This window comes from Sipha flava, unplaced genomic scaffold (genome assembly GCF_003268045.1).
Source record: "Sipha flava isolate LNK unplaced genomic scaffold, YSA_version1 246_pilon_pilon, whole genome shotgun sequence".
NCBI lineage: Eukaryota > Metazoa > Arthropoda > Insecta > Hemiptera > Aphididae > Sipha > Sipha flava.
In genome coordinates this window covers 62,982-77,369 of record NW_020272894.1, presented here as the reverse complement: position 1 = coordinate 77,369, position 14,388 = coordinate 62,982, and the positions used below count along the sequence as shown (strand labels likewise).

At 25.0% G+C, this 14,388-nt stretch overlaps 3 protein-coding genes across 5 annotated transcripts; 2 read left to right on the top strand and 1 right to left on the bottom strand.

Moving 5' to 3' along the window:
• Positions 1-1,050: 1,050 nt before the first annotated feature.
• LOC112684232 (acetyl-coenzyme A transporter 1) lies at positions 1,051-5,900 on the bottom strand. 3 transcript variants are annotated; one of them, XM_025555632.1, is made up of 10 exons: positions 5,647-5,900; positions 5,301-5,572; positions 5,116-5,242; positions 4,340-4,499; positions 4,126-4,280; positions 3,761-3,951; positions 2,061-2,245; positions 1,843-1,963; positions 1,549-1,764; positions 1,051-1,280 (listed from the first exon to the last, which is right to left on the bottom strand). In XM_025555632.1, exons 2-10 carry the CDS (start codon positions 5,532-5,534, stop codon positions 1,101-1,103), a joined length of 1,569 nt encoding a protein of 522 aa, XP_025411417.1. In that variant the 5' UTR covers positions 5,535-5,572; positions 5,647-5,900; the 3' UTR covers positions 1,051-1,100. The 3 variants fall into 3 exon arrangements, with proteins under 3 accessions (XP_025411417.1, XP_025411416.1, XP_025411415.1); XM_025555631.1 differs by having other exon boundaries at positions 5,708-5,900; XM_025555630.1 differs by having other exon boundaries at positions 5,712-5,900.
• A 97-nt stretch (positions 5,901-5,997) lies between these two features.
• On the top strand, positions 5,998-7,587 carry LOC112684220 (nischarin). The gene has a single exon (XM_025555603.1). The coding sequence runs from the start codon at positions 6,173-6,175 to the stop codon at positions 7,532-7,534; it is 1,362 nt and encodes a 453-aa protein (XP_025411388.1). The 5' UTR covers positions 5,998-6,172; the 3' UTR covers positions 7,535-7,587.
• Positions 7,588-8,640: 1,053 nt separating this feature from the next.
• LOC112684219 lies at positions 8,641-11,779 on the top strand. Its single transcript, XM_025555602.1, has 2 exons — positions 8,641-8,801; positions 10,631-11,779. Exon 2 carries the CDS (start codon positions 10,658-10,660, stop codon positions 11,345-11,347), a length of 690 nt encoding a protein of 229 aa, XP_025411387.1. The 5' UTR covers positions 8,641-8,801; positions 10,631-10,657; the 3' UTR covers positions 11,348-11,779.
• The last annotated feature ends 2,609 nt before the right edge of the window (positions 11,780-14,388 follow it).

Below are 14,388 nucleotides of genomic sequence, written 5' to 3'. Positions count from 1 at the left end.
TTCAAATAAGACTAATGATATTAACATTATCAACTGTGTTAAAATAAATTAATGTTAATTAATCAGTTATTTATAATACGATGAAAAACATTTGAAATTATTTTTTATATACTGATTATTTATCGATGCTTCAAATAATATTCACTCTAATCTTAAGATTTATTAGGAGAAAGGAAATTCAATTAGTGCTTAGATTTTGAAGGGAGCCATAAATATCAAGATAACACAGACTCTGCAGGGATTTCACACCCAAATTCCATAAACTAACAGACATTTGACATTACTCACTACTAAAGATTCAGTTCAAATTTAGCAAAAAAAATTAAGGTAAGAAGATGAAAAAGCGTGATTTTGTAAATCAAATTATGATTTAGGATACCGCTTATAGGCATAGATTATCATATTTCATCCCAATCTCAAAATCTGAAATTCATTATTTATAATTTAGAAGTTCTATGAAAATGTTTAGTGGTGCTAATGTAAAATATGACATATACATATGTGTTATGATCAATGTACACATTTCTCAGGCAATTTGAATCTCGAGTATAAATAAATAATTACAAAGTTTATTGAAAAGGACAAAAACAGGATTGGTTAATCTTAAATATCAATAAGTTTTCATATATTATTGAACGATTGTATCAACATAGCTATATTACCTTCATCAATCTAAAATGGAAAAAAAAAAGATAAAATAAAAAAATATAAATAGTGAGTAAGAAATATAAAACTGATATTTTATACTTTGTTCTGTATTATAATAAAAGTATGATGATATAATAAAGTATGATAAATAGTAAAATATTGTATAGTTATCGTAGTAAATATTTTTAATATTTTTATTCGAGATTCAAATTGACCTGGCAAGAACAAATTTCCCCAGCAATTTGTACATTGCCCAGTGTTCTCTATTTTTAGTTACATATATATTACATTTACGCCCTTAATTACATCTATGAGGAAATTATATACTAACTTACAAATTTTGCAATATACAAAAAATATATTTATGTTACCAATTGGTATAAAATAAATTGCACATTTTTCTTTTTATGATATTATATTACAATAATAACCAAACATTTTTTATTTTTCCTTCAAAATTGTGAATGTTTTTTGGAGTCTACATGCCATTGTTTCAAATCTTTAGATTGCAAATGACGTATAGTTTTTGAAAAATATTTATACCAGAATATTCCAAAAATTGTACATAAGGCAGTTTCCAAATAAAATCCATCAATAGTAATTTCACACTTTCCATTTGATTTTTGACAAGTCTAAAAAAATGCAAAAATAAAGTTAAAACAAATGTAAATGTGTATAAATAAATAATAAAATATGAATGATTTTTGATAGTTTAGAAAAGTATTTAAATTTAATTTTTATAAAATTACATAAGAATATATTATAACATGAAGTAGTAAGTATACAATAATTTACAACAAACTATTTAAAAAAATTGATATATCAAAGTTAATAAATGGTTAATAATATCAAAATCAAATTTTTTTTTTTTAACAAAGTAGTATAGGTATCTTAACTAACATTAATGTCTGTTTCCAAGAAACATAAATTATCTGCATTGTTTGAACATTGTTTGAATGTTAATGAATCAGTCATCCATAATGCTGCAGTATTAGCCCAAGCTCCTCCCAAATTTGTTAATGTATTTAACAAAGTCATATTTGTACCACCAAATAGTGGATCACTAATACGAGCGAAAAATGCCATAACAGCCACAAACATTGAATACATTGTCAACTAAATATAACAAAAAATAAAAATATATATTAAATATAATAATTAAAATTAAAAAAAAAAAAAAATAAATGTTCATACTTGATGTAGTAAAAATAAACCCATTACTAATATATAATAAAACACTGAAACTTTTCCATCTTGGTCAATAAAATATGGTGTAAAGTAAACTATGATTGTAATTAGAATACCAATCATTAATCTAAATTACATGTTGTAATATATTAATGTTCATAAGACAATAATTCAAATACACTATACATAATTAAACATTTAATAAAATATATTATTTATTTTACCTATAAGGTATAGACTTTAAATATACATTCATTGGTTTAGGTCCAGCAGTATATTTGGTGATTAATACTGGTAAAATTATTTGTAGTGGTATTGATAGTAGTCCAATCAAAGCTATATCATCTTTAGGAATACCTTTATCGATGATTTTCAAACTAGAAACCACATCAATCGGACTGAATCCTATCTAAAACATAATTTATTTTAAAAATTATTAATACAAACAAAAGAATAAACATTTTAATTTTTTTTCATTTATGTACTGTTAAGCAATAAAAAAAAATAATTGTAGTAAATATCAAATGTAATAAAGTACTTGTTCTATATCGATGAAATTAAAATAACTATTAAATTATATAATTTATATTGTTACAATTAATTAATATCTGCTTCAAACTTCAATTTCCCTAACATTTACTGTATTCTCAATCAATATCATTAAGTTTAAAAATTTTGATTGGTAATGTTTTAACAGTCTAATAGTGTAGAGTGAAATAAAAATTAGTTACTTTAATTTTTATACATAACTTCTAAGTTTTTAAAAAAATATAGAACACAGCGGCTCATGAGGTTCACATTAGGTAGTGCACAAATAATTTGTAAGATATCTATGTAGGTGAATAAAAAAAATATTAATTTTATTATGAGTTGGGTATATATATATAATGTACTTATCAACATATAATTGACCATGAATTACTAACAGACGTGTCTTTGCATGTAGCTAACTCTTGTACAGCCACCCGGAGAATAACAAATATTAATTATGTAATAGCTTATAGACACATTTCTCAACATGAAAAGTTGCGAAAACTTCTTTTTTTTTTTTTAACAAATATTTTTGTTAATTACAGACTATATGTATAATAACTGATTATAATTTAATATAGAAATCTAAACAATTTTTATATAAATTTTTGGGTGGTTTGCATATGATCCTGTGCACCATAACACGAGCCACCACTGATAGAACATAATAATAAATAAATAAAATCAGTTTAAACTGACACTTTTTTAAAACACATCAATATAGTATTTAAAAGGCAGAGTATTATAGTAAAGGAAACATCCAATATTATTTTAGATAAATATTTTTAGTTCAAAATGTTAAACAAATAAAATAATCAGTAATCCATAGGAATTATTTGATAACTGATCATTGATATTATAGACAGTATAAATTATTTGGATATTAATCTTAGATAAATTATGTAATATTATAATACATATATATACATATAACAAAAGTATCTTTAACTGTATTATTATAACTGTATAACAGTTTTAAAACTGGGGTATTCAATGAGGTATCTTTATTTTAAGCCTATCAAAAAATAAAAACACAATCTAAACAAAGTATAGATTTTTATATTTTGATAAATTTAGAATAACTACAAGACATTGCTATAGAAAACAATGGATTTTTAATTTATATCCTACTAAAACATAAATTATTTTAAATTTTAAATTCAATAATGTAATATATCTTAATAATAAAAACTAAATTTGTGTTTAAATTATATATTTTTATTTCAATGTGGCCTACAGGATTTAGATAGCCTAATGTCCAAGAATTAAAAACTACTTATTTAGAAGATATAAACAACAATTAATTATTATGAGTATTATACATAAGATGGTATTGGTCGGAATGAAAAATTAAACTAAATAAAATTTTGTTATTTTTGTTATTTAAATTTACCTTGGCTGTAAGTAAAATTATTGATAAACTTTTAACACTTGGTAATTTCATGATATCACCAAGAAGTCTGTAGGTTTGATATAAATTTAAATCAAGGTCTTCTTGATGAGATGATTGCTTCTTTTCATGTTTAAATATTGCAACCAATGTGGTAGAAATCATAAACACATAACCCCAAAAATATAAAAATCCTTGAAAAAGTAGAAATTTACTGGTTAGTTACCAAGTATAATTTATAAATTTACTATTTATAATTTAAATAAGAAACAAAATATTATAGAGGTTTTATATATAATATTTCAAAAATTGGATTTCATCTACTAATAATTAATAAATGAGTATTTGATCTATATTTGAAAAATTACCTTGTAATGTGATTATACCCTCTGTGCTTTCAGTAAATCGTATCCATTTATTACAAAATGTAGCGGATTCTAAGGTTACAAATACAACATAGCCAAGAAAAGCGCCTATGGTTTGACCTATACTATTGCATGTTGAAGCATATCCAACATTTTCTCTGTAAGATTAATTAATTTTCAAAATAATAACATTAAGGTTACATAATAAAGAACCAACTTTCTTAACATAGTCAATGCCCATCCATCAACAGCAATATCCTGTGTTGCTGCTAAAAAGTTTAAGCAAAAGAACATTAATGTCAAAAATGTTGTGTTTGGATCATCTGTTTTAACCAGCCAATCATTGATGTTCATTCCCAAAAATAATAAAAAAAAACCTAAAACATTTTTTTTTTTTAATCATTAAAAATAATAATTTATATAATAATTATTTTTAAAAGAAACATTGATTATAGATTCTATGCATAGAGAAGAATATATGTGTTTTACAATGTTTTCTCTTTCATTTACATATTTTTTTTTTTTTAAATAGTAAATCTATACAAATAGTTTATGAAATAAATTTAAATGGATGTTATAAGTAGCTATTCCAATTACAAAAAATAAAAATAAACAATAAAAATTATATAGATAATCCTTTATGTTCTTTATCTAGTCTAATAAAATTAAAATATTTGGTCCAAAATTTGAAATTTGGTAATATAAATTGTATTTATTATAAAATAATGACATTTTATTTTGTTTAATTATTTAATAAATATTCTATTTATGATATATTATACTGACTTTTCTCTAAATATGTTTTGAGTACAAAAAACTCATAGATTTCAAATATAAATAAGTTCTACTCTTATATAGTAAGACATTATCAATTTTCATTCTTCTCATTATTTTATCAAGATATTAATAACCTTAAACCACTTTTCTGATCATTGGATATACTTATAGAAGTTTATACACATAACACTTTAAATTACATTTATTAATACTGACCAATTAAGTATTGTACAGGTACAAGCCAAGTTTTTCTTCTGCCAAATTTCACCCAAAATATTGAATCAACAATAGGTGCCCATAATAATTTTAAACTAAATGGCCATGTAGAAAAACTGAATTGGGCCTAAAATTAAAATTTAATTTTAAATTTAATCAAATATATAATTATTACAGAAAATAACCTGTTCTTTATATGTTATATGTTTCTTCTGCATTATTATTGGTATAGCCGCAGAAAGTCCAAGTGGTACACCTTGTAATGTATATAAAAATAATAAAATAGCAATGTTCAATCGATCACCTATAGTACTAGGAATAACATTTGGGATATGTGTCCCATGTTTCTTTCGTTTTGGACTTATATTGACTAATTTATCTTCTAAAGCCATAGCTTTTCTTGGTTTAACTTTCTTCATAATAAATTAATAACTGGGAATGAATGTTCTTTAATGAGCTATAACAGAAAATTTAAATGAATACAGTATACCAAAGTAATAATACTATTCAGTACTTATTAAGGTACCTAACCTTCATAAGTAAATATAATTATTCAATAAATTGATAAATACACATATTTTTCATATAATACCTACTCAAGTAGGAACACGGATAATATTTATGTAATAAGTGCGATTTAGATTAAGTTCACATTTTCTTCATATTTTTCACACAAATTGATTAGTAGCAGTTAACATTTTAATCATCAATGGACTAAATCCACGTATAACATATTTCAAACCGGTCAATACATGCACAGTGTAAATGTATCTTTACAAAAAAATTAATTTCCTGATAATACAACTGATAATATTAATATGTTTTGTTAACCGTAATCTGATAACAGTTAACATTTTTTATACGAAAACCACAGGTATTTATACTTGTATATAGTTTATACTAGTATATACTAAGTGACGAAAATGCAAAATTAAGTAATTTATTCTGCTTTAATATTTATGTATATTATTTTTGTGCAACTTTTAATTTTAAAATAATGCCTTATTTTTATGTGTTACGTGTTTTATAATTATATACATTAATCAAAGCGAAAAAAATGTCTTGTTATGTGCAACATTGTCGCGAATGTAATATTGCTATTCCTCAAGCAGAAACGGATACTGATGGGGTAACTTATTACAAAATAAAAGTAAATGTTGGAGAAATTACATGGAGTGTTCATAAACGGTATAAAGAATTTTTGGAACTGCATAAAAAATTAGTTAATGAACACACCGTTACCAAAGACATTTTACCGGGAAAGAAAATAATTGGCAATAAGGAACCAAATTTTATTGAAAGACGTCGGATAGGCCTGGAAATATATTTGCAGACTATTCTTTCATTTTTACAAAAATCAATGCCTGATGAATTATTTGATTTTCTGGAATTTGGAAAATATGATGTTATTTTAATTGTCAAGAAATTGGCTGCCGATTTTTTACAAAATGGTGATTGCTACCTTTTGAATGACAGTGGTTTTAATTTCAATGTTTTATTATTGTATGCAATAAGTGAAAGATTAAAATTACCCTGTCCAGATAGTGAAAATAATGAGTTTAATTTTAGTCATGTCTTGGACTTTTGTTCAAGACTTGAATGTTTAGCTATTAAAGGCGGAAATCATAATGTCGGAACAAGCAATATAATATACAACAAACTAAATTTTGAGCTATCATCCTTTAAAAATGTGAAAAAATTTGAATGTTATAATATTGCATCTCATATGATATATAATTTAATGACATTACGGGAAACAGTAAGAATAATAACAGTTTACAATTCAAAACTAAAATCACCTGAAGATATATTATTAAGCGATAACATTCACAAAGAATGGTCTTGTGAAATGGATCCTAATATGATTTGGACTAAATTAAAAGTGGTTGATTTTAGTTGGAATGAAATTCAAACAATGAAAAGTCTTACAGTTTTAACACCAAATGTTAAAACAATAAATTTAAATGGTAATTTGTTAAATACCATAGAAGATATGACACCTCTGACATATCTTGGTCATTTATCTTTATCAAATAATAATATTACCCAAGTCTTTGATCTACACACAAAATTAGGGAATGTGATTTATTTAAATTTATCTTCAAATAAAATTTCAGACCTCAGAGCATTTTCAAAGTTATTTTCAATAGAAGTGTTAGATTTGGGATCAAACTCTGTTGCAGAAATAGAACAGATTCAGCACTTAAGTGGATTACAGAATATGAATTATTTGGTCTTGTCTGGAAATCCTGTATCAACAATAGTTGATTATAGAATCAAGGTACTTGGGATACTGAAAAAGAGAACTTCAGACTTCTGCCTAGATAATGAGAGACCTACTCAAAAAGAATTAGATACAGTGGCAATCATGCAAGCATTAAAGGTAGCCAAAGAAGGAAAAACATTACTTGATCGATAATTGAAAAAATAGTTACTAAAAATGTTGTTGTAAAAAAATTTTATTTATTTTTTTTAATTTTTATTAATATTCTGTTACTTTATATCATGTATATTTCTTATTTATTTTGTTATTCATTGGGATGTGTATTATGTTGAAATACATGTAATCATAATTTATTTTTAATTTGTTCTTTGTTATTCTGTAGTTATTTATTTACTTATTTATTGTTTTTAAGTAATAAATATATTTATACCAACTCATCAAATATTTATATTAAATATTAAAAAAGTTTGAAAATTACCACTAATGTTTGAATATTCTAGGCTTCATAGTAATAATCGTTGTAAAACTACAATATTTTATTAGTGTTTATATTTTGAAATTAGAAATTAAAATATGGTTTATTAATTGGTTTAATCACAAATAGTTAATATTTTCATAATTTTACTTGGTTTCATTTTTTTGAACACAATTTTGTAAAATTTGGACACACATTATATAGGTAACATTTTATTTATTTACAATTGTGCTCATATAATATGATAACTAGGGCTCTGAACTTAATGCACTTAAAAAGTTTTATAAAATAATAAATATAGAAAAAGCAAAGTTATAAAAATAATTCCGATTTTTAATTTTTAGTCATAATTTAAAAAAAAAATAATAATAAATTAGCATTAAAAATGTTTTTATAGGAATAAATAAAAAAATAGCTTATACATAATAATAAATGTTTAGCCTGCAATATTATTATATTTATAAAGTACGACAGGTTTTGACAAAATAATGTATCATTTAAAAAGTCAAAAATGTCGTAAGCATAGATAAAACATTAGCTTGTGTTTTTTTGGGTACCTGATGATAACACAAAATTACAGTCATGATAAAATGCTTTCTTATCATTTTTATTTCTTATCAAAGAGGAGAACTGATCCATGCCCATGATCAGTTAGTATATAATAACTGTTTATTCCAAGGTATAATCACTGTATAATACACTTTAGTCTATGTGTTTATTATGATTACCTGTTACGGTACGTAAGTAGATAACCGTGCATGAAATATAATATTTTTATGAAGCAAGATTACACTTAAAAAGGTGGTCACACTGTAATTTTGAATCTGCCCACTTTTACGCCATGAATAACTGTTTGTTTTGAACTGCAATTTGTCCGTTCAAGATAGTAAAATAATAAATATTATGGTTTACATTTCCAACTGTCAATTGTGTTCAAATCGAACTTCTGTCTGACGGTAGAAACGTCAAAGTTTCAACGAATCTCAAGTAAGTACTTTTAATTAACATTTGTACTTATGTAGTGTTAAGTAAACTAATAATTTGTTATTTTACTTAATATAATGGTTAATAGTTTTATTAATTTGTAAAACTCATGTGCTAGTTTTTTGAGTATAAGTAATTGGAATTATGCATGTTTCATTGACATTTTTCAATAGTAATTATTACATATTTTTACCATGTTTCAACTTGATAGAAGACATTTAACTACATGAAAAAACGTCTATTAATTTATTCCTCAATGTGCAACCAGAATCTATCATCGTTGTGTAATCCAATATTCCTATGATTCTTATTACATTTTCTATTTAACAAATTATATTTTTTGTATAGATAGGCATTAGGTAGTGAGCGAGATTACTGTAGTCTCAGGAACATATATTTTGAATTAAAAACAAAAATAATAGTATTGTGTAAACCATATGAAATTTGATTAATTTGTATTTTCTGGGCTTGAGATTATTGCTTAGTGAAATTAATTTAATTAATTTCAGAATTGAAGTTGGAATTACCTTGCCCATTTAGGTCCTGAATTGAAATAATTCTAAAAAAATACTCATAATTCAATATGAATTTTATTTTATTAAATTTGATTATGCTAAAATTAAATTTACGGTTCATTGCTATCTCAAATATTAATTAGATTAATTACTTGTTGTATACCTATTTAATCTGTGTAACTTCATAAGGTAAATAAAATGTTCTTAAGCCATTTATTTATTTAAGACAACAATTCCTTTTTTTTTTTTTGTACTTTAATGTGTTATCATGTAAGCAATATCAGATGGTCACTTGGAGGGTACCAATATCGCTAGAAATTGGTTACAGTAGAATCCTGAATGGTTGATATTTGTAACTTACATTTAGGCTACACCAAATTATTTCCTTAAAATGTACTGATTCTCAAACTGTGAGGCATGACTTCCTAGGTAGGCACTAGCACTTATTGGCGAGACACAAGGTAAATATTTATGTTGTATATTACACTATCATATATTTATTTTTAGATCAACATTAGTTAACTTTTATAAAAATAATAAAAAAAACTGTTTTATTTATTTTTGGGAGGTGCAGTTACATTATTTTTGTTTTGGGGGTGTGTGAACCAAAAAAGTTTAGGAACCACTGTTATATTATATAAATATTTGGGAATGCAATGCAGTAAGCTCTGTATCAAATCCATATTCGGGTATACATCTTTTAAGTCTAAATCAATCTGTTATTATACATTAATATTTTATAAACTTAATTATTAAAATTTTAATTTGTGTAAAATGTGGAAATAAATTTATGCTAAACTATTGAATTATCTTTTTTATGATTTATTCTGAAATTGAATCTGGCAATGATGTGTTTTATTTATTAATTAAAATAAAATTTTAATGGATATAATTATATTTATTAAATGTAAAGTATGTGCAATTAATTCATGAAATTTAAGAATTATTATGATAGGCATAAACATCTAAAGATTTTTAGTTGCAATTATTACAATTTTTAACATATTTATTATAGGCTAACAAAAATAATTTTTGAACAGAAATCACTTTTTATACTTATATACATTTATTTGCATACTTTTGTTTTGAACATTAATATGTATAGGTATTAATTATTTTATTATTATTACTAAGTTTGACATTTTTCTATTTATGCATTCTGTAATAAATACTATAATTTTTTTTTTTTTATTCATATGGCAGTACCATATAATGATATAACTTCACTGAAACTTATAATCTTATCTTTATTAATTGTAACTTATGTTAAATTTTTAAAATTCATACTTGGTTATTAATAATATAATCATTTTACAGGTTTATTATTTTGAAAAGAAAAAAAAAATGGGGAGAACTATGAGAAATAAATCAATGAGTTATAAAAAAAAATCATTAGTCAATGATTTATCTATTATCGATGCAGAGAATTTTGAACCTCCACAACTGTCATCTACTCCGGCTAAAACAATTAAAAGAAATTCAAATAGAATTTTAAAAGACAATAATAGTTTGAATATTAGTGTTATAAAAAAACAAGATCAAACAATCAAAGTAGATACAGAAATTGAAAAACAACTTTACAAACCTAATTTACCAATAATTGAAGAAGATTATAATTATAATCGAGTACCTGAACTATTTTGCAGTGACCCGGAAGAAGAATCCACAACAAATGAAAATACTGGTGTTTCTGTAACAAATGATTCTGATGATAAATGGACTACTTTATCTGATACTTCTGAAAATAAAAGCTACTCTAATGTATCTGATTTATTAGCAGAAATCGATGCTGACGTAGAACCAAGATTTGATAAAGTGGCAAGACGATCATATCCTGGAAGGAAAAGAAGTAATAAAAGTTTATATGATGATGATGAAGAAGAAGAAAAAAACATAGAAGTTAAAGTAGTAAAAAAAGATAGAAAACCTAAACAAAAAAAAATAGATCCACAAGAAGAGGCTTTAATACAATCTATCAATGAACATTTCAATGATGTTGAAACATTTAGTTTAGTTGTAGAAAAAAATAATTAGATCTTGAATTCTTTTTGTAGATTTATAATTTTTATTTCAATATAAAATTTATTGTTGGAATGTTATTTGTTCTTTTCGACAAATGTAATAGTATATATTTACTATATTAATAATTTGTAATCTATAAATATGATTAATTATCTGTCCGTGTTAAAACTCTTAATTCTTAAGTTATTATAGTTTACATTTATAGTTCATATTTATTAACTGTAACTTGAAATTTAATAAACATACAAAGAAAATATAAGATATGCTTCAGCATGCAATAGTATAGACTAGACAATAGGCGCTTTTCTTGGATATGTTGTTTTTATAACCTTAGAATCCGCTACATTTTATATTAAATTGATACGATTTACTGAAAGCATAGTGGTAGTTTTTCAAATATATATAACAATAATACTTATTTTCCATGTAATTTCTGTAAAATGTTAAACTAAATTATAAAATATTGTCATTATAATTATTTTTATATTAAATAAAATTATAATTATAATTATAATTGGTTTCTTTATGTAAAAAAAAAGCCATACCAACTATATTGTGGTAACTATGTTACTGTATAATTAAAATTGTATATATTTATTGAAATACTTGATCTTATTATTAATTGATATAAATTTAAACAAAATTCTAAAGAATCTTTAATCAGTGTTATAAAGGATGGATTTATATTTGTGGCTGAATGTATGTTACAATTTATAATATAATACAGTGACGTGATAAACTTTCTACCTATGAGGCCACTAAAATTTTTAATACTTTCCACCTTGGCCAGTATGTTGGGAAGTTACTAAACATTTAAAGAACCATTGTACCTACTGATCGAGTATGGTACACCCAATTTGAATATACATACCTACCTGAATAATTAGCATTTACATTATAGTTTATGTATGTTGCATGTATATTGTTTAGTTACTATTAAGTTTGTGTTTCTATTCCTCATTAGTTGTAAAACCATTAATTTGAGCATACATGAACAGTATTTTATAAACATAATTTTTTGTAAGAATAGAATATGCATTATATTTCAAATTGAGTTTAACTTTTAGAATTTATTATTTTTAATACCTAATAATAAGATTATAACATATTATTATACTATACTAGTTGATATTAACTAGGGCTCTGATTTATATGTAAATACATATTTCTCAATAATTCTATTTTTTCGTATTTCAACAATTTTTCCATTTACTATTTATTAATAATTTAGTACAAACAGTTTCTTATGTTTCCAAAAGTATGTAAACAAAATAATACCAATTATTGAACTTAATCTAAGGTCGATGTATGCTTGACAATAAAAATGACTTTAGTTCAAAGGATTCATAGAACAAGTACAAGAACCATTGGGAATTGCATTAAAAGGAAAAATGCACAGTGTATTAAAAAAAATTCCTGGTTTAAATTGCCTAAAATTAATTAGAGATATACTTTGCGGAATCAAATGGGGTAATATTTCAGGCTGAGCTCACTCCTTTGGACATTGGAAATATGAAATATGCACCCATTACCTTTGTTGAAGTTAAGCCCTCTTTTAGTCTATACAAATCTGTGTTCCGGCCAAACAGTAGCTCATTTAACTTTGACAATTTAAGCATGTATACAGGGGGGTAATGACCTCCCCACGCAAAAAAACATCAATATTAGGTCCTTCGTGTTTATTTAAAAATTAAAATACGCATAAATTACGTTTTTAATTTGTTTTCAATTATATTTTTTCTTGCAATAAAAATGTTATACAACATATTGTATTTATATACATTTAAGATACGATTCTTAAGGACGCGCAACTGAACAGATATTCCGTACAACTATGAAACGTAGCCGCAAGAGACGCGCGATAGGTCTATAATGCACATTGTTATCAGATTATCATATTCATTAATATCATCATAGTTTGTTTAAATTTTTGGATATGTCTTTCCATACATTCTCCATTATTTAGTGATCTTTATAAGCGCTGTATTGCAAATCAAATAGACATGGATGTCTCCTCACATAATTAGCTAGCATAGAATCTTCTTCAAATGTAAAAATTACTTTTGAAGACATTTCAAAATTATATCGAATTTATAATTTATATTGTATTTATAAATCAATATTTTTAAATTAGATCAACAAGTCAACGATGATCGGTCGCGCGACTAGAGCGTTTTGACCACCTACTGAGCTGTCGTCAGCTGCGTGATTAGGGACGCGGTAGTGTTGGGAAAAGGTTTCATTTAAAAATGGGCAAAGCAGCTAACATTTAAGTCTTAATATTAAAATATAATATTGTTGGCAAGTAAATATAAATATAATAGTAAGGTTCGATATGACCTGTTCCTTAAATCTGCAGAATGTTTGAGTGTTCGACCTTCAGCGGAAAGATAACTTAGGTATCTTAGATAAGATTATTGACAATCTGTTATCCGCACCACTAATCACTACTTTAGGTTCCAATAACTTGTTATAAAATACTATACATGCCATCATTCTTTACTTTCAAGTGCTTTTTTTTTTTTTTTACATTGTATCATCGGGAACTAGGAGTGAAACTTAAGCTATTTCACCCCTGGCTCCATCGTTTATTGCATAAATAAACATTGCATTTTTTTTCCACGCTAATTGCATACTACGATAATGAATGTGCGGCCTCTAACCTCCCCTGCTTTGGCCGTTCGGCCTACATAAGTAAACTCAACTAGGTCTTTTGTTTTTCTCTTTCGTAGTCTTCCTTGGATTTCATGACATCATTGATGAAGATGGCGACAAATTCCCATTTTTCTCTGGACTCCAGCATGTTTTTTTATCATTGTTCTTGGGGCGAAACATCGTGTAGAAAGTTTTCCAGTCTCGTTCTCCTGGTGCTCCATGTGTCACACTGAAATCAGTGTGGTATGCTTTGTCTATAATGTGGTTGCAGTACTTCTTTAAGTTGGCCGAAAAAACACCCATGTCCAGTTAGCATTTGGATCATGCGGAAGTCAATTAGACCGTGCTACCTTGACTACCATGCGTTGATATCACTTATTAGACTGTGGGTCCATCGT